At 40.4% G+C, this 20,876-nt stretch overlaps 1 protein-coding gene across 1 annotated transcript in view; it reads right to left on the reverse strand.

Annotated features, from left to right (window-relative positions):
- Window positions 1–20,876, reverse strand: part of ACAA1 (acetyl-CoA acyltransferase 1) — a 353,926-nt gene that overhangs the window by 188,201 nt on the left and 144,849 nt on the right. Inside the window, exons 7-8 of the mRNA XM_044067562.1 lie at window positions 6,987–7,067; window positions 1,826–2,016 (exon numbers count right to left, since the gene is read on the reverse strand). Coding sequence (XP_043923497.1) covers window positions 1,826–2,016; window positions 6,987–7,067 — 272 coding nt within the window. The remainder of the gene's footprint in view (window positions 1–1,825; window positions 2,017–6,986; window positions 7,068–20,876) is intronic.

Consider the following 20,876-nt stretch of genomic DNA (forward strand, 5'->3'; position numbering starts at 1 on the left):
TACAGTGGGTATCACACTGATTTGGCTCTAAACAATCCAATCAGTTCCACTGCTAAGTAATAACTTCTGAACCTATGAATAAAAAAGAGAATAAACTTTTTCATGTTCATCTGGGAGAATTTCCATGGCCTTCTTCACCAGGATGAACTCAAACTAAGCTATCATTTTTTCTGAATACATCCACCACGTTGAACTCTATCAGGAAAAACAACAGCTACAAATTGAGGGCTGTGGAGCCTATGCTATGCAGAACAAATCATATAAAAATCAAGTGATCAGCTAAAATTGCCAAGTTAGGAAGGCAAACCACTCAGAAGGTGGTTTACAAAGAAAGCAGACATGCTGCTAGTTAGATGGATTGACATAATTCTGACAGACCAATAGCAGGATACTTCCAAGATGTAAATACAGCATCCTTAATCACCTGCTCTAGAGGTATGATATCCTAGGGTTCCGCATCCTCCTCCTTCTCAGACAACTTTGAGTGAAGGGGCAGATAAGAAAAAAATCAACATCATGACAACTTCTCCAAAGAAGTAATAATGAGGAATGCAGTTGACCCTATCTCAAAGATATGGACATTATTTTCCTCTGATGCAGCTATATCCAATGGATCCAAAGCAGAAAAAGAATTAATTCACTGGTAATTGTCACAGAAATAAACCCTTCCACCCTCCTATTAAGGAAGGTGGAATTATCCAGGTCATATAACTGACCTATACCAGTCACACTGTCTGTCATTTGTGTGAAAGGGAGCTGTGTTTTGGAAGTTGTGTCAGAGCAAATGCAGATGCATGCCAGTTAAGGTGCTGCCATCACTCTTCTGTCCCACAGTGGATTAGCCACCTTCTACCATGCTTGAAATAGGTGCTCAAAATGTAATGTCTTGAAAGGGATGACTAAAGGCACAGCATCAGGGGCCAGAGGCATTCAGTGGTCACTGGCAACTGCAAAGCTTGCAGGGCAACAAAAGAAGTTAATGCCTTTAACTTGAGCTATGACCCACATACATGCCTGTAAGTCTGTAAGGCTAATTTGTCCGAGTAGTCTGGTAGCTTTAGTTTGCTGTGCATGATGTGGGTTGACATCAGCCCTTCCTTTTACTTACCCATAGCACGACCTGCAGGCAGCAATTGTGTTTCACTCACATTCATCTACAGATGAAAAGTGGGATTTCAACCAGATGCTGAAGGGAAAGATGCATCCATGCAAGGAATCAGAAACAGGTTTAGTGTGCACTAGGATTCCAGATTACTTCCCTTCTGCTTATTTGGCTTTTGTCTGGGTCACAAATCACACCCTCAGGCTGAACCCATGCACCGGGTGCTCTCCATCATTACCAAATGCTGGAAACTAGGTACAGATGTTGAGCCTCTTCTTCCTGTACCCAAAAGTCACATGGCACAGATGCTGGCATTTGCAGAGTCCTCACAGGTGTACCCTAATCCCGTGGGAAAAAAGACAGCTCCTTTGATAATCTTGACTGGTGATCTGACAAATACAGATGCAAACGGTAGGTCTATGCCACTTAGATTTGAATATGAAACTTTCCAGCGATGCTGGTCTGCAGAAGAGCCAGAATGTGTCAGCAGCTAGACAAACTGGGGGGGTATGCACTCCTCTTATTCTTGGAGCACTGATGATTAAAGGACAATGAGTTGTCTGAGCAGGGGGTATTTGAGTTGTAAAGAAACAAGCAAGTACAAGTGCATAAGAAGACATACCCAAGTTATCCACTCTGAATCAGCCCCTTGACAAAATATTTAGTTATTAAACGTGCGACTTTTACTCTGCCCAATCACAAAATAAAAAGTGACCCGTTTACCTGCTGTGCTACTGCCATTTTCTTTGAATGCCGGTTTCAGTTTAGCCAAGCCTTCAAGTGTGGTGTTGACCCGAATGCCTTCATCCTGACTTAATGTAATGGTCTTCTCATTTCCCTGATCATCTTTGAAGGCAGTGACGACTGGAACAATCTCAGCTTGAAATAAACCCATTTTCTGGGCTCTGGCTGCCCTGTTCACAAATACATAAGTAAATCAACAAACAGCAGCTCACTTCAAACAAAACGCCATCACTCCAACTTCAGAGTTAAAAATGCCAATGAGACACAATGTATCTGCTCTGGAGAAGACTTAAAGCTTACTCAACTGCTGTGATTAATCATGTGCTTAATTAAGTGTAATTAAGTGTATATAAGGAGTTTTTGTGGTTTATTTAACTGTTTTGTCTGAAGAAGGCCTGGTATCTACCTAGCCGAAAGTGCTCACAATAAACAGTTTTTTATCAGCAGTTTTGTACGTAGCCGGCTTCTATTGCTCCCGTTTTTGTTTTTGTGTTACTCTATGAGAGTGCCACATGGATCTGATAAAATGTTTTGCTTGTCAATATTTTAATACTGATTCAAAATGGATCCTGAACAGCCTACTGTAACTAAAAATCAAAAGCAAACTTTTCAAAAGCATTTATATAATACAAAGTCAAAGAAAGTGAGAATCTTACATGAAAAAAATACAAGTTCCTGTGCATAAAGTTTTTTAATCTCTACTTTTGCAACATGATACTTATCAACACATATTTTCTAACATTTGTAATCAACTATTAGGTGTTACTATCTCATTACTGTTTTACGTTCTGTCATCTCTCCTAAAGTTGTGAATCACTTATTTCCAATGAATTTTGTGTTCCTGTGACACTTTGCTAGTTTTGTTCATGTGCTCCCATGCTCCTGTTTTGTTTTACCATATGATTCCCAATATTCACCTTAATGTACTCATGCAAGTGTCTTATTACTCCATCTCAAGTAAGAAATTCTTTACAACCCAAAAATTAATACACTAGATCAGACACAGAAATCAAGTTTAACCCAGCTGGAAACTTCTCCTCTCAAAGAAAGTGTGGTGTGTGCAGATGGAAGGATGAGAGGGGGGGCTGAGGAATGAAGAGAATGAGAGGGAGAGAAGGTTGGATGATGTGCGGATAGTGACTCAGGAAGTGCAGTGGATTAGCAAGAAGGAAGTAAGGATAGCTATGAAGAGGATGAAGAATGGCAAGGCTGTTGGTCCAGATGACATACCTGTGAAAGCATGAAGGTGTTCAGGTGAAATGGCAGCGGAGTTAACTAGATTGTTTAATGAAATCTTGGAAAGTGAGAGGATGCCTGAGGAATGGAGAAAAAGTGTTTTGGTACCGATTTTTAGGAATAAGGGTGGTATACAGAGCTGTAGTAACTACAGAGGGATTAAACTGATCAGTCACAGCATGAAGTTATGGGAAAGAGTAGTAGAAGCTAGGTTAAGAAGGGATGTGATGATTAGTGATCAGCAGTATGATTTCATGCCAGGAAAGAGCACTACAGATGCGATGTTTGCTTTGAGAGTGTTGATGGAGAAGTACAGAGAATGTCAGAAGGAGTTGCATTGTGTCTTTGTGGATTTAGAGAAAGCATATGACAGGGTGCCTAGAGAGGAGTTCTGGTACTGTATGAGGAAGTCAGGAGTGTCAGAGAAGTATGTAAGAGTGGTACAGGATATGTATGAGGGTAGTGTGACAGCGGTGAGGTCTGCGGTGGGAGTGACGGATGCGTTTAAGGTGGAGGTGGGATTGCATCAAGGTTCAGCTCTGAGCCTTTTCTTATTTGTAATGGTGATGGACAGGTTGACAGACGAGATCAGACAGGGGTCCTCATGGACTATGATGTTTGCAGATGACATTGTGATCTGTAGTGAGAGTAGAGAACAGGTGGAGGAGACTCTGGAGAGGTGGAGATATGCTCTAGAGAGAAGAGGAATGAAGGTCAGCAGGGCTAAGACAGAATATATGTGTGTGAATGAGAGGGAGGATAGAGGAACTGTGAGGATGCAGGGAGTAGAGTTAACAAAGGTGGATGAGTTTAAGTACTTGGGATCAACAGTTCAGAGTAATGGTGAGTGTGGAAGAAAGGTGAAGAAGAGAGTACAGGCAGGGTGGAGTGGGTGGAGAAGACAGGAGTGATTTGTGACAGACGAGTACCAGTAAGAGTGAAAGAGAAGGTCTACAAGAGGGTAGTGAGACCAGCTATGTTACATGGATTGGAGACAGTGGCATTGACAAAAAGGCAGGAGTCAGAGCTTGATGTGGCAGAGTTGAAGATGTTAAGATTTGCACTGGGTGTGACGAGGATGGACAGGATTAGGAATAAGTATATTAGAGGGTCAACCCAGGTTGGAAGGTTTGGAGACAAAGGCAGAGAGGCAAGATTACGTTGGTTTGGACATGTACTGAGGAGGGATGCAGAGTATATTAGGAAAAAGATGCTAAGGATGAAGCTGCCAGGTAACAGAAAAGAGGAAGGCCTAAGATAAGGTTTATGGATGTGGTGAGAGAGGACATGCAGGTGATTGGTGTGACAGAGCAAGATGCATAGGACAGGAAGAAATGGAAACAGTTGATCTGCTGTGGCGACCCCTGATGGGAGCAGCTGAAAGAAGAACACAGAAGTCAAGTTTATTTTAGAGTCAAAAATACAGAAATGAATATGTCTAAGTTACATTTCCTAGAATCACCAAAGAAGTGAACTTGATTTGGACTTAGGGTTGCCACCTTTTCAAATGCCCAAAGTGGGACATTTTTGGTACAAATGTCAGATTTTACAGGGTACAACATACCCATGGCCAGTATAAAGGACAGAACTTCACTTTTTACCCAAATAAAAGCTTATTCATATAGCATTTTAGTTGCATAACATTTAGGTATTCCAGATACAGAATAACTGTTTTATGCAACTATTACATGAAATAAAGGAACTAATTTTGTCATAAAATCTCAGGACACTTGCCATTTTTACAATTATTTTACAGGACACAACTGTCATAGGAGGGACTGTCCCTCGCAACATGGGACAGGTGGTAACCCTATTTGGACTTGCCTCCTAATTCTACACCACCTCACCCACTTTTCCTAAGGTTCTGCCATTGTCTTAATTGTTCAATGCCAAAATGATCTAAATGTTACCAGTGTTAACTTATTCTGACAAATAATAACGCTTTCACATCTGCTACAGACTGCAGTACAAATCTATACATTTGCCTACATACTAAGCTCTTCCTGTCCCATCCCCCTTAATGTTTTTTTTTGCATTGAATTAAATAATTTATTATTTAATTCAATATCTGATTTGCCTTGTTTTACAGGTAAAAACAAGACAGACTGTAGACTATTACATGCTTAGTCAATATGCAGACAGTAACCAAAGCTGAAAATCATATTCTGTACCTTGTGGCTGTGAGGTAAAAACCTTAACAATTATGGCAACCCCCTACCCCCTTACAGGATTTCAGGGTAAGATCACACTGAACCCTGCCCGTCTGCCTCCAAACAATAAGCATTTAACTACTGCAGTGAATGACAGGTCATTAGGCATGCAGCAGCTATCTTGCAGTACTTACAACTAGAAAGATGTAACCTAGTTTGAAACAATCTAATTTCAAACAAACAGAAGATTTATTCTGCTATCATAGTCTTACCTTTTATGTAAACATAATTAAACCTCTTGTCCTTGCTGATCCCTATAATGCAGAAAAATGCACCTATTTATAACCTGCCTAGCCATGTATACCCCTACTTTAAGGGAGCTCACCAACTAAATAGCAGAAAACTAACCAAGCAATCTAGGATGAGATTTAGATTGCTACATAAGCTCCCTATCAAGCTCGTCCACTCCCTTATGTCCATTCATCTAAAACACTGTCCTTGCAAGGGTCCTCCCATCTACAAGTCTGCATCCCCAAACCACCTATTACACCCTCAATAAAGCACTTTTACAAAGTGTCTTAAAGCAAATGCACACACATGTGGCATCCGTTCCTAATGCCATGGTTTTACAGCACAGGAATCTCACATGCTGCAAGTAGCAGCTTGTCTTGGATATGGTAACCTTTGCCTTTCTTCAGTACTCTTGTCAAATGGTAAAAGAACTCTTTGGCTCATTGAATGTCATCATCAGCAAGCTTTTTCAACTCCATGCCCACATCTCAGCCCCAGTGTAATAAGCCACTGACACACTCAACTCCACACTGTATAACTGTTCCCACTTCAACACTTCCTGCCTCAGCTTCAGCCCCTGATTATGCAGTTATCCAACTCAAGCTGGCTACAAATACAACTGTGTCTTGAATTAAAGCACCCCATCGTGACTGCTACTTACCTTACCCATATTTTTAAATTTCACCAATTTCCTGGTCTATTTTATTTATATCGGTGCCACACAACTCTTGCCTTAATTTGATCTACTTTCTATGCCTTTTTAGTGGTCCTCTACATTGTTCCACTCAGCAATTTGCTCTTTGTGAAATAGTTCAAAGGGTTCTGTGGATAGTACAAAATAATAAAAGGAAAATGCTTTCAGATTAAGGGATTAATGAACCAGTTCTATGGCATGGAGGGATGACGCCCTAACTGTGACCCAGGAAATTTGGGTTCAATTAGTAAACCTGACCTCTGAGAAGTCTGCCAGAGGCATAGTGTGGAGCACCATTTCTGCCAGTTCAACTATAGTTTGAGGAAGGATGGGATTTGCAGCCAAGGAAAAGCAGTAAATGGTGGATACCAGTGAAACAAGTCCTGATGTGTGCATATATGTAATTCACAGGGAAACTTGGGATAGAACACTGTAGGAGACATACACAAATAAAAGGCCTCAGCAGTTGTCATGATGGCCCAGTACTAGGACATCCTGATACTGTTTACATTAAATTAAGGATTTCCCTTCTTGGGGTCCCAGTGTCAAGGGTAAGTAAAACATGTTGGGAGAAGGTGGAGCAGATGATCAAAAAGGGACTCTGGCTCACAGTGAATGGCAGACAGCTGGTGATAGGAACCAAACAAAGTTATAAAAAAAATAAAATGAAGATTAAGCAAGTACTACTTTTCTTCTAAGGCATACACTATCTAAAAACAATTATGCAAAGCATTTGTGTTAAAATGTACAAAAACTCAATAAACATCACCTCTGCTGAGATAATAAAGCAAACTGGTCCTGCTTATGCCGTGTAATCCCAAACCGCTCAGCCACATTTTCAGAAGTTATTCTGAAAGAAATCAGATTAATTTATATTGTGCTGTATCTAAACATCACAATGCAATACAAAAACACTAATAATTCAGTCATCATTTGTGTAACACTGTAGAGAGACTTGCATATTATAGAAATAAATCAACTGACAACAGCAGATACATCGATCAATAAACTGCAAGGCTGCTGTTTAATAGTTAATGCATCTCACAGAAGCTTAGCTGGCTACTTTTCATCTGGTGCTGTTCCCCAATTTGGCATACCTCCAAAAAAGAGGAACAAAAAACTCTTCTGCTTGTACATGAACAGCAAAGTTGCAACTGCTTGCTACATTTGCAGCAAACTGCTACACTTTCTACAACACATGCAGCACAACAGCACTGAGTTAACAGAGCTTGCCACATTTGTAGCAAGCTTTGCTACAGTCTATACACACATGGCGTGCTACAGCACTTCGTTTTGATTACGAATGTAATGCCAGCATTTAAATGCTAATATGCACTTAATGATCAGACTCTACTAACACTTTGTATTCAGGGCGACTTCCCCCTTCACCCAGCCCTATACTTGTAAATGTAAGGATGCAGTATACTTAGCTTACTAGGTTTCCTGTGTAGCATTCTACATAGGAAAAACTAATAGGAAGCTGGCAAACAGGATATGATATGATAATTAAAGAACAAAAGCATGTATCTCATTATTCAAGATTATTAAAGATATTTATATATTATATAAGAAACATTCATAATGCAACTATCGTTACGATTACCTTGTATTATGTGCAAGTGTGATGTCTTTCACACTGGTAAAACCACACACATTCAGAGAGAGTTTTTACTTATATGCTATATCAACAAAAACAAATGTTCTAAACATTCACTGAACTGTGACCTATTCAAGAGATTTTACTTTTTATAAAAGACTATATGAAGCAGACACAACTGGGTAAAGATAAGACACTTCTTTAGCTCAAGGAACTTTGTTGGCAATTAAGAACAAAACCATCATAGATATCCATGGTATAAAGAGGTTAACATTAATTTAAAAAAATTAAAGCTGCGAAGCTTAGTCTCAAATATATTAATGAACACATTACATTTTCCATTTCTGACTGCACTTTGTAAGATGTGATGTGACTAGGGTACTGTTATAAATCGTGTGATTTTACTGCCAGTTTAATTTCTGATGAAATCTTGGATTAAGGAAAACATTTCCAGGTTTTGTATTGTGATTCTTCTTGCAGTGTGACTTTAAAGTGAGTGGACTTTTTGATTTACACACTGCATACAAGCAGAGAAGTGCTCTTCATAGTGACAAAACAAAAGTAATATCTGAACATTTGCAATAGATGACACGCTTGAAAAAATTTGCTTCACAACATGAAAAAAAAAAACTCGAGAAACAATAATTACAAGCAAATACTTATGAACATATAATTTCTGCTGTCATCTGATGAGAGAATATAGCAGTGTAGACACAACAGCTTAGGGGGCAGACAGACGTACTGGTTATGTTAGAGTTAGTGAAGCACTTGGGATAGAGAAGTTTTAAACAGCTTATGGTCTGTAAGGATTCAAAGACAGGGTAGAAGGGTTCCCAGGTGTTTGGGTTTGTAACTGTGTATATAGTTTATGGAGAGTGTGATGATGTGCCAGCTATGCCAGAAAGAGAGTAAGGTGGTGCATGTGTAACATATGCCAGCATGACTAGTTGGAATTTTGTAAAGAATTTTATGTCATTTGAATATCAAACTGATTTGTACAGATGCTTGTGTTAAAAATGTATTTGTAAAGTTGCTTGTGTTAAAAATGTTTCAACAGTGGGTCCTGCTGGGCAGAAAAAATATAAACATGTATGTCAGACTGTACTGTAACTAATGAAATATATATCTGCTAACAGAGGGTGCTGGAAGGGAAGGGGTTAGGCTCAGCAAGCTAACCTCAAGAAAAATAGCTTGAAATTAAACAACTTGGTTTAGGCGATAAAATTGTTATCTCACAGGCCTGAATTCAGCCAGAGATGCAATGTCTGGGCTGGGATCCTGCTCTTATTGTCCTTAGTGGTGAACTAACTGCTACCCTGGAATGCCAGAGAATGGCTGGCTGGTTGGTTTCTGCAGGAAGGATGAAAGAATCGAAATTGTTATACAGTCTTCAGATGCTGGAATAAGCATTAGCAAAGTTCTAGGTGTGTATTGTGATATATCTGTGCCAGATCTCGGCTCAAGTTGCTAGTGAAGGGGTAGTAGTGTGAGAACCACAGTCAGGTGACCAAATGTGATTTTTGTAGCCAACACTGAATTTGTATTTAGATACTAGTGAAGGATATGAAAGAGACAGTCAGCACTGTGTAATGGAAATGAAAAGTCCACTCACCCACTTCATCTTGCCTTGCTATACTAAGTAACCAGAGAAAAGTAATTCTTCAGTCAGGAAAACATAGCGAGACTAGTTAAAAGTACAGTTTTTCTGTATCTGTCTATTTCCATCGATTTTTTATATTTCCTGTGAATTGAAATTCATGTTTATTTTAAACAGATATTCAGCATTTTCTTGTGTTCCATTTTATTATTTATCATTAAATATATCTAAACCTTTCATTTTGGCTGGTCTTTTAGAAAATAGTGTAACCTTTGAGAGTAATTGCATTTATTTGGTGGCACTGTGGCTTCATGGTCCTGTAAGTCTTGCTGCTTGGTTAAAACTACCATTTGTACAAGTATTAATTTTACTAAGAGTAACTGGGTACCCTGGTAAGAGCCTTAAAGTAGCAGGCTGGTAGCAGTGAATCTACCTTATAGTCTGGGTGGAGGTGGTATAACAGAAAAATCTGTGCCAGCCTTTAACAGGTGTGTGCGCCTGTAAAAATCAAATGTCGAAGAGTGTGTGTGTGTCAGGTACTTGGAACAGGGACACGCAGCACTGATTTCTGCAGCGAGAAAGGGGTTGTCTTATTTGAGGCCTGGAAAGGAAAACCCAGCCCCAAGACTGGAGTGTGCTTCCTGGGTGCTCTTAAGGGAACTCGAGCTTGGTACAGAGAGCTGCATCTGAAAATACTGTGTATCCATTTTTGTTCTAAGTGAACATTCCCACCAGTGTCAGTGGTAAGGATTGATGCACTTTGATTACTGGCCCAGAGGGGATGCATCACACATTGGTGGCAATGGTGGGATATTAACTGAACTTCTGCAGCTTGGAAGCAGTTGTCACTAAAGGTGTTATGTACTCTCAGCAGCCACAAGGTAAACATACAGAGTTTTATTGTTCACAACAGTTTTATTTATTTTTGTTAGTTTAGTTTAGTCAGGGAAAGCAGTCACAGATGTCAGCAGAAGATTATGGCAAGCTGACCATGAACCAGTTGGTTAAGGTGTGCAAATCCAAAGGACTAGTGCATGCCAACCTGACTAAAGAGGAAATGATTTCAGCCTTAATCGTAGCTGAAGCACAGACCAGAATCCAGGAGGTCAACCAGTCTGGCAATGGGGATGTGCAGCCCTCAGAAATAAGACAGTTTACCTATTCCTCAGAGGATTTAACAACCCGTCTAGAGTTAGAGAGACTTGAACTGGAGGCAAAATGCATAGAATTAGAATCAGCAGAGAGCATGCGGTATTTAGAAGTTGAAGAAAATGAGAGACTGCAGCTTTTGTAGGCGGAAGAAAATTAGAACCAGCATCAGCATAACAGGGACATGCGAACTCTGCGTCAGTAACATGGAGGTAACGGGGAAAGGAATAACATGGGGGTAACGGGGAAAGGAATAACATGGAGGTAACGGGGAAAGGAATAACATGGAGGTAACGGGGAAAGGAATAACATGGAGGTAACGGGGAAAGGAATAACATGGAGGTAACGGGGAAAGGAATAACATGGAGGTAACGGGGAAAGGAATAACATGGAGGTAACGGGGAAAGGAATAACATGGAGGTAACGGGGAAAGGAATAACATGGAGGTAACGGGGAAAGGAATAACATGGTGGTAATGGGGAAAGGAATAACATGGTGGTAATGGGGAAAGGAATAACAGAATCCCAGTCAGCAAATTTCTTCCACAGTATAAAGAAGGTGATGATAATATGATGTTAACCAAGGTCTCTGGGTATGGTTCCTGACCCCCTTACTCCATGGTAAAGCTATAACTGCTGTTTCTCAATTGTCTTACACGGACTATTTACATTATGGTAAGGTTAAGCAATGTTTATTGGAATGTTTTAAGTTAACACCTGAAGCTTACAGAAAAATGTTACGTGATCACAGACGTTAAGGCAGATGAAAGTGTATGTGATTACATTGCTGAGCTAAGCACTTACTTTCTTAAGTGGGTAAGTCGATGTCAGGTCACCACTTTTGAAAGGCTGGCAGACCTTTGGTAAGGGAACAAGCCCTTAGCACTTTGCCCGAGGACATGAGAATCTGGCTGGCAGACAGGGAGTGAAACTCTGCAAATGAGCTGGGGAAAAGAGGGGAACTCTACTTAGCAAGCAGGGCACCACTGCATAAGAATGGGATACCTACTGCTGTACATGGATATAAGAGAACTCATGGTGGGCAGCCTAAACCACCCCAACAGAGTCCAACAGTAACAGGGGAAGCCACTAGTTCAAGTACACGGCCAAGATCAAGGTTTAGATGTTTTAAATGTATCCAGAGGGGCCATGTAGCATACAAATATGCACTGAAGCAAGGTAGGGAACAAAAGGTGGGGGAGCCAACAAGTGTGAATAACAGCATGCCAGTGGTAAGTTGTCTGGAGACAACAAGGGTACCAAACTATCACAAGAGTTTGCATCTTATCTTAGTGGATGGAAAACAGGCCACTGCTAAGAGACAAAGACACAGCCTCTGACATGACTATTGTGAAGCCTGTAGTGGTTAAAGAGGAGCAGTACTTGCTTGGACAGTTCACTCCAGTCAGAGGTTTAGGAGGGCCCCTATTCCAAATACCTTTGCAGTTACATACAGTCAGGCTTGGAGACAGGCATGTGGGGCTGGTGACCTGGAGGAGACCCAGACAGAACCCACACCTGAAGTTAGAGCTAGTGATGTGGCTATTTCAGGAAGGGAGATATCCTGTAGCAGTGAGCCTGAAGGTGAGCCACAGCTGCTGACGGATACTGATGTTCCCTTGGACAGGGTGACTGCAAGGGCAGAGGTGAGTAGTAGCACCCAGACTGACAGTGAGGCACCGCTGTCAGAAGATACCAGACTTCCTGTGGAAGGGGAGCTGCGAATGGTCACAAACATAGAGTTGAGATAGGCTCAGCTCTCTGATACTACATTATGAGGCTTCTCTCTGATACTACATTATGAGGCTTGAGGGGGGGTAACAAAGGAGGCACCTGACTTTCAAGGAAAAAAGGAATCTGTATACTGGAACAAAGACTTACTGTACACAGAGTGGACCCAAGGGAAGGCTAGAGAGTTAGGTAATACAGCAGTTGGTAGTGCTTAGAGCCTACCATCTGGTACTTCTAGCCATAGCCAATGTCATTCCTTTTGCAGGTCATATAGGCATGAAGCGTACCAAGAGACATATTATGCAGAACTTTTACTGCACTAGGATTGCAAAGGATGTAACAGGTTATTGCAAGACCTGTGAGCAATCCCAAAAAGCAAGCAAGGCAGGGGACAAGGTGAAAGCTCCTTTGATACCTTTGCCTGTGATTGAGGAGCCACATCAGAGGGTAGCTATGGATACTGTGGGGCCTTTGAATACCCATAGTTCCACAGGGAAGAACTATATACTAGTGGTAGTAGATTATGCTACTAGATACCCTGACACGGTGGCTCTATCCTTCATTGAGGCAGGAAAGGTGGCAAATGCTTTGTTAGAAGTTTTCTGCAGGGTAGGTTTCCCAAGGGAAATACTGACTGACAGAGGTGGCAATTTCATGTCAGACCTGCTGGCTTGTCTGTTGGAGTGCTGTGGGGTGCGCACCTAAAAAATCACCCCTTACCACCCCAAGACTAATGGTCTTGTGGAGAGGTTAAACTTTACACTAAAGACCATGCCAACGGAATTTGCAGACCAGTTTGAGAGAGAGAGAGAGTGGGACAAACATTTGCCCCATCTGCTGTTTGCATACGAATAGGCACCCCAGAAATCCACAAGTTTTTCACCCTTTGAGTTACTATACAGGCATAGGGTGAGAGGACCCTGGATTTGATTCGTAATTAGTGGGAGGGTGAGTGTGAATTCCACAAGTAGTCTGTTGTGGCATATGTCCTAAAACTTGGGACATGGCTTAGGGAGCTCATAGGCTTGGCCCAGGAGATCCTGGCAGGAGCCCAACAGCAGAAAATAGTCTGGTATGACAGGAACGCTCGAGCCCGAGAGTATGCGGTGGGACAGCAGGTTATGGTGTTCATTCTTGTCAGACACAATAAGCTGCAGGCAGCTTGAGAGGGACCTCTTCAAAGTGGTAAGAAAGGTCAGTCATGTTAACTAAATCGTAAAATTGCTAGGTAAGAGGTAGGGGCACAAACTGTACCATGTTAACATGCTGAAGCCTTACCATGATAGGGAGGCCCTTGTGCTAAGTATTTGTAGTGGGTGGCAGGAGGAGTCTGAGTGCATGTATATATATATATATATATATATATATATATATATATATATATATATATATATATTTATTTATTTGTTAACCGGGGGTGTCTGACTGAGCCGAAAAGGCCCTTTTTCAGCAGAGGCCCAAGGAGAAAAGCTCCATAAAGAAAAATTACAGACACATTTATATATACACACACATATATACATGAAGCAGTTTCCAGTATAATCATTTTTACATGTCTTAAATCTTGAACTTTACATTTTTTTCCTTTTTCATTTTTTAGGCGTTTCTGTCCCATGCCTGCTGACCATCAGTCTCTAATAGAGGTCACCCATTCATTCCTTATCCAGCAGCCTGTGCACTCCATATCACCTCAGTGGGGAATCCATCATATCCTTGATCATCATCGTCATCACATATTTGCTTAGTACCTATACTCTATGGTGATTGGATTCAGAAACAAGCGCTATCTGATGACGATAACCATCATGAAGGCATCTACAGGGCAGAGGGGAATTTTTCATCCCTGGCCTGCCAAGACCATTACAGCAGCCTAATGTCCAAGTGATGCCACAGCGCCACTCTCATGGTTAGTGCATCCCTATGTGCACAAAGGAACAGTGGCAACTACACCTAGAAAGCTTGAAGGGGCTGTGCATATTAGCCCATACTAATTCATGATGAAGGACAGTCTCCTCTGTTTTTTCAGTCATGCTGTAAGCTGGGCTGCTCCTCTCCTCAGTAAGATGGTCAAGCTGGCATCAGTTGGTTTTTCCTCCCACTGTGGCTGGTTCCCTCAGTGATATGACCACTGATCAATGCAGAATCATTTGTGTCCCAGTCATGGTTTTATCCACCTGCACCACAGACTTGGAAGAACTTTTTTCACTAGCTAAATAACACATGAAAGTGTTTTGTTACATTCTAAGAAAAAGAATCTCAGGAATTTTAACCATTTCTCCATTTAGTATAATTAAAGATATTCTACATGCAAGTAACTATCATAATCAAAAGCAGTTTCAGAACTTCCCAGAAACACAACAGCAATATCTCCATGCATCAACAAATCAGTTCTGAAGAAAATCACTGTGACCTGAATAAAATGACCCGCAAGACTACTCTTCGACTATCACAGGGATTGACTTAAAAAAAAAAAAAAAAAAGGCTCTTAGCACTCTTCTGTGACACAGATGTGGATGTACCTGATTAACAGGCAATGGTGGAGCCAGGTGGGGCAGGGAACTGCAGTAGGTGGCTTACATCAACTCATCAATCTGGGGTTATCTGCCACGCTTCAGGCAGGCTACTGTTCATTCGATGGGGAGAGCCATAAACAGGCTTTTATGACAGGAAGTGATACCTGTGACAGTGAGATTACTCCAACCAGGTAAGGCTTCCACTTACTCTGTACACATGATAAAATCCCTGATACTCATGTCCCAGCTTTTGTCTAAGGAAGAATAAGTGCCTTAGGGGTAAAAGACAGATGAAGATGCTTCCTTCCTGGAGAGGGAGATCACTGGCAGGGTCAAGACAGGATTTTATCAAACCTCTAACAAGAAAACGAACAAATGGGCACACAGTGAGTGGGTGTAACTAAGCAGGAGAAGTTTGGGGCAAAAAAAAAAAATGTCTTCTTGCATTTGATATATATATATATATATATATATATATATATATATACACACATATAGACATATGATATTCCAAAAATCATTAATGCAATTCCCAGAAAAAAACAACTTTAAAGAAGAGGAGTTCACAATTCTCTTGCATTTTCACAATCATTTTTTGAAATTCCAGTGCTCACACATGCATATATCTATATATCATTTACACACACATATATAAATATATATACATTCACACACACTTCATATACATTATATATATATATATATATATATATATATATATATATATATATATATACATATATATATATATATATATATATATATATATATATATATATACATACACACACACATATATATATATATATATATATATATATATATATATATATATATATATATATAAAATACAAACATGTATACACACACACGCACATATATATGCGTGTGTACACACACACACATATATAGGTGTGTGTATATATATATATATATATATATATATATATATATATATATATATATACACACACACATATACATACATATATATATACATATATATATATATATATATATATATATATATATATATATATATATATATGTGAATAGAGAGAGAGCGAGACACACACACACATATATATATATATATATATATATATATATACCCACACAGAAGGCACCACAACCAAGAATCAAACCGGAGAACCTCTTGCTATAAGGTGACATCACCAATCGATGCACCACTGTGGACACATATATTTATTTGTACACATATATATATATATATATATACATATATATATATATATATATATATATATATATATATATATATATATCCGTGTGTGTGTACATATATCTCTCTCTTATATATAATATATATGTGTGTGTGTGTGTGTGTGTGTGTTTGTGTACGTGTGGTGTGTATAGATATATATTTATATACAGTGGATATAAAAAGTGTACACACCCCTGTTAAAATGCCAGGGTTTTGTGATACAAAAAAGGAGACCACAATATATCACTTCAAAACTTTTCCCACCTTTAATGCAACCTATAACCTGTACAATTCAATTGAAAAACAAAACAAATATGTTTGGGGAAAAAATTTAAATAAAAAAAACATACAATAAGCTGGTTGCATAAGTGAGCACACCCTTAAACTAATACTTTGTTGAAGCACCTTATACACTACACTATATACACCACTGTATATATATATATATATATATATATATATACACACACACACACACATATAGATCTATGTATGTACATATATATATATATATATATATCTATCTATATATATCTATATCTATCTATATATATATCTATATCTATCTCTATCTATATATATATCTATATCTATCTCTATCTCTATATATCTATCTATCTCTATATATCTATCTATCTCTATATATCTATCTATCTCTATATATCTATCTATCTCTATATATCTATCTATCTCTATCTCTATATATCTATCTATCTGTATCATCTATCTCTATCTCTATATATCTATCTATCTCTATCTCTCTCTCTCTCTATATATACACATACATATATATATATATATATATATATATATATATATATATATATACTTATATTTTACAGGTTCATTAGTAGGTACTAGGCTATCGGCCCAAGGACCTACATAAGCCTAGCCAGCAAGGTTCCATAGTTTACACCACCCAAGAAAGTTATTTTCCTGTGCCACTGTCAAGCAGAGACACAGAAGTGATCCCGGGGTGTATTTCCTATTTCCCATACATAAATGATTTATAGCAGTGCAAGAAGAAAAGTACAGTTTTGTACCTACCATAAATGTAGACGTTCGAAGATCCACATTGCTGCAGTCATAACCTGTGGGTAGTCCGCTGTCCTCGGTCGGCCCGAATACCAAAGTATTAGGCTGGCGTCGGTCATGGGTGCTCAGATCTGACGTCAGAGCGTCATGGTATTAAAGCGCATGACCGACGTCATATCCTCAGTCTTTTCTTGCCCCAGATGTAAGAAGGCCCTAAAAAGAAAGGCCACAGCCAAAAAAGGAAAAACCTATGTACAAACAACCTCTACCACCCAAACCATACAACCACTCCAAACTACAGAGGGGAAGGAGGGAGGGTAAATTGGACTGCAGCAATGTGGATCTTCGAACATCTACATTTATGGTAGGTACAAAACTGTACTATGTTCTTCATCTCACATTGCTGCAGTCATAACCTGTGGGTAGAGTCCCAAAGCAAAGGTAAAGGGAGGCTGGAAAAATCATAAAGGATTGGGAGCTGCTAACATGCCCTGTAAGACTGCAGTGGCAAATCCAGCCCTAGATTTGGAATAAAGAGGGAGATGGTAATGTTTAGAAAAAGTGTGCACTGAACTCCAAGTAGCTGCTTCCAAAATATCTTTAGTAGCTACACCCCTCAAAAAGGCAGTAGAAGTGGCAGTAGCCCTAGTGGAATGAGGTCTGATTCCAGCCGGAATCTCCTTACCATGATTAGAATAACAAAAAGCAATACAATGGCCAATCCACTTAGAAATAGTTTGTTTTGTAACAGGTTTCCCCTAAGAGGCCAAAGCAAAAGAAACAAATAACTGCTGAGACTGTCTGAACCTTTTAGTCCTGCTCAAATAATAACGCAACTGCCTGTGAATATCCAAAGTGTGCAAAATTTTCTCCCCTTTATTTTGGGGATCAGCATAAAAAGTAGGCAAATGAATAGATTGGTTCAAGGCCACATTTGAAACCACTTTAGGCATAAAAGTAGGGTTAGTACGCAGAGATACCCTATCCTTATGAAAAATCAGGAAGGGTTCAACTGCCATTAGAGCTTGTAATTCAGATACCCTTCTAGCAGACGTAATGGCCAACAAAAAAGCAGTCTTCCAAGACAAAAACTTTAACTCAGACATAGCTGCAGGTTCAAAAGGAGCTCTACACGGGGGTCTTATGTTCTTTGCCCCTCTAAGGAATTGCTTAAACAAAGGATGAGAGAATAATGGTGGGTCACAATCATAGTGAGCAGAAATGGCTGCAGCATGAACTTTTACAGAGGAGAAAGACAAACCCTTGTCTAATAATTCCGTAAGATATTGAAGAGAAACACTCAAATCAGGCCTGGAAACATCAAAGCTCTTTGCTTTGCTCCAAATAAAAAATCTCCTCCATTTATCAGCATAAACTTTCCTTGTACTAGGCCTTCTGGCCTCCAAAATAACATTCAAAACTTGTTGAGGAAGCTGTGACCCTCCAGGGTCTAGAACAGAATATGCCAGGCTGTTAGATGCAGGGACTGAATCCTGACATTGAGGAAATGATTGCCTGCCTGAGACAAAAGGTGTGGAATTGAAGGCAAAGGCTAAGGAGGCTCCCGTACTAAACTCCTCAGCAGAGGGTACCAGTGCTGTCGAGGCCAATCTGGAGCTATTAGAATCATGGAGGGCTTGTCTTGTCTGATCTTCAAGAGCACCTTGGGAAGGAGAGGTAGAGGAGGAAAGGCATAGGAGTGAAGATTGTTCCAACTGAATGATAGAGCATCCACTTTCCAAGCTGTTGGATGAAACATCTTTGTGCAAAACTTTGGCAACTGGAAATTTAGTGGAGAAGCGAACAGATCTATGTCTGGAGTCCCCCATATCACTGTCAACTGTCGAAATACATGAGGATCCAATTTCCACTCGTGGGGATCCACCATCTGTCTACTCAAAACATCTGCTAAGGAGTTCTGTGCTCCTGGCAGAAACCTTGCCTGAAGAGTGAGGTGCAAACTGAGAGCAGTCTCCCACAAAATCATAGCTTGCCTGCAAAGAGGGTACGAATGTGTTCCCCTTGCTTGTTGATGTACCACATGACAGTTGTGTTGTCTGTTTGAATCAACACTTGTCCTGGGTGAAGTAGATCCTTGAAAGCCATCAATGCAAATTGGACTGCTAACATCTCCTTCAAGTTGATATGTAAATGCTGAAGTCTGGCAGGCCACGTGTCTTGAACCCATTTTCCATTGAGGTGAGCTCCCCAAGCCTTGTCCGAGGCATCTGTCGTTAAGATCTGACTCGCCTCTGGTCGGGTCACAGAGAGTCCCTTGTTTAGGTGACATTCCTGAGCCCACCACAAAAATTCCTTTTGAATGCAAGGTATTATCTGAATGACAGTGTCCAGATCGTGGCAGTGTTGCGTCCATACATTTTTGAGATACCATTGTAGCTTCCTCATATGCAGTCTGGCATTGGGAAGCACCAGAATACAAGATGCCATGAACCCCAAGGCTTGAAGGACTGTCCTTGCAGTCAGCCTGGACCGTAGAGACAATTGTTGGAAATAAAGTGTAAGGTTTCTCTGTTTGTCCAGGGTCAAAAAAGCCATCTGGGAAGCTGTATTCAGTCTCACACCCAGAAAGCACATTTCCTGAGAGGGTACTAGACTGGACTTTGTTTCGTTCACAGAATACCCTAGGCACCTTAACACTGCCATAACATACTGTAGATGGTGAAGTAGCTTGTGTTTGTCTTGAGCAAGAATCAGGCAATCGTCCAAATAAGGGTAAATTTGTATTCCTCTTAACCTTAAGAAGGCTATTACTGGAGCCAGAACCTTTGTAAACACCCTGGGCGCAGTAGATAAGCCAAAGGGCAATGCAGAGAACTGATAATGTAAAGTCCCAGCCCGAAAACGCAGGAACCTCCTGCAACTGGGCCTGATAGGAACATGAAGATAAGCCTCTTTGAGATCCAGAGTTACCATCCAGTGATCTTTGCCCAACAGAGGCAGAAGTTGTTGCAACGTCAACATTTTGAATTTTGGAATGTCCAGGTATGTGTTGAGGAGACATAAATCCAAAATTGGCCTCCAAGTGTTTCCTTTCTTTGGTACGAGAAACAGGCGAGAATAAAATCCTAGGCCTACGTCTGACGGAGGGACCTGCTGTATAGCCCCCATTTGAAGAAGTAAAGAAATCTGTTTGTGAGCCTCTACCCTTTGCTGAGGAGGAACGTCTGGCATGCCTTTGAAAGGAGGCAATGTGTGGAAATAAAACTTGTAGCCTCGGTCTATAATGTCCAACACCCATTTGTCCTGGGTGACTAAAAGCCAGTTTTGCTTGGAGTGCCAACTTTCCTCCCAAAGGAGCTGCCAGACAAGAAGGATCCGGCAGCTGAAGATGCAGGTCATTGGGCCTGTTTACGAAAGGACTGGGCCCTGCCCTCACCTGTAGACTGTGCAGAAGAACTCCATGTTCTAGGCCTGAAAGAACCCTGAGCTCTGCCCCTACCACGTCTAGCTCTGCCCCTACCACGTCTAGCTCTACCCCGAGACTGTAAATCAGAAGAAGGATAAGCCCATCCCTTAGTAGGCCAATTCCTGCTAAACTTAGGGGGCTGCACCTGCAAAAAATCTTTAACAGTCTGCATAGACTTAGCCTTGTCTTCCATTTTCTTTAAGACAGACTCCACAGGAGAACCAAACAAAACTTCAGACTGTAAAGGAGCATCCAAAATTCTAGCTTTAACATGCTCTGACAAGTTCTGATCCTTAAGCCAGGCGTGCCTGCGAATAACTGATCCAGTGGCAGCCACCCTGGAAGAAGCCTGTAAAGCATCGAAACCACACTGCAAAGAATGCTTA

The sequence above is a fragment of the Protopterus annectens genome, chromosome 3.part1 (genome assembly GCF_019279795.1).
Source record: "Protopterus annectens isolate FY-2018-M chromosome 3.part1, PAN1.0, whole genome shotgun sequence".
In the NCBI taxonomy this organism is placed as follows: Eukaryota; Metazoa; Chordata; order Ceratodontiformes; family Protopteridae; genus Protopterus; species Protopterus annectens.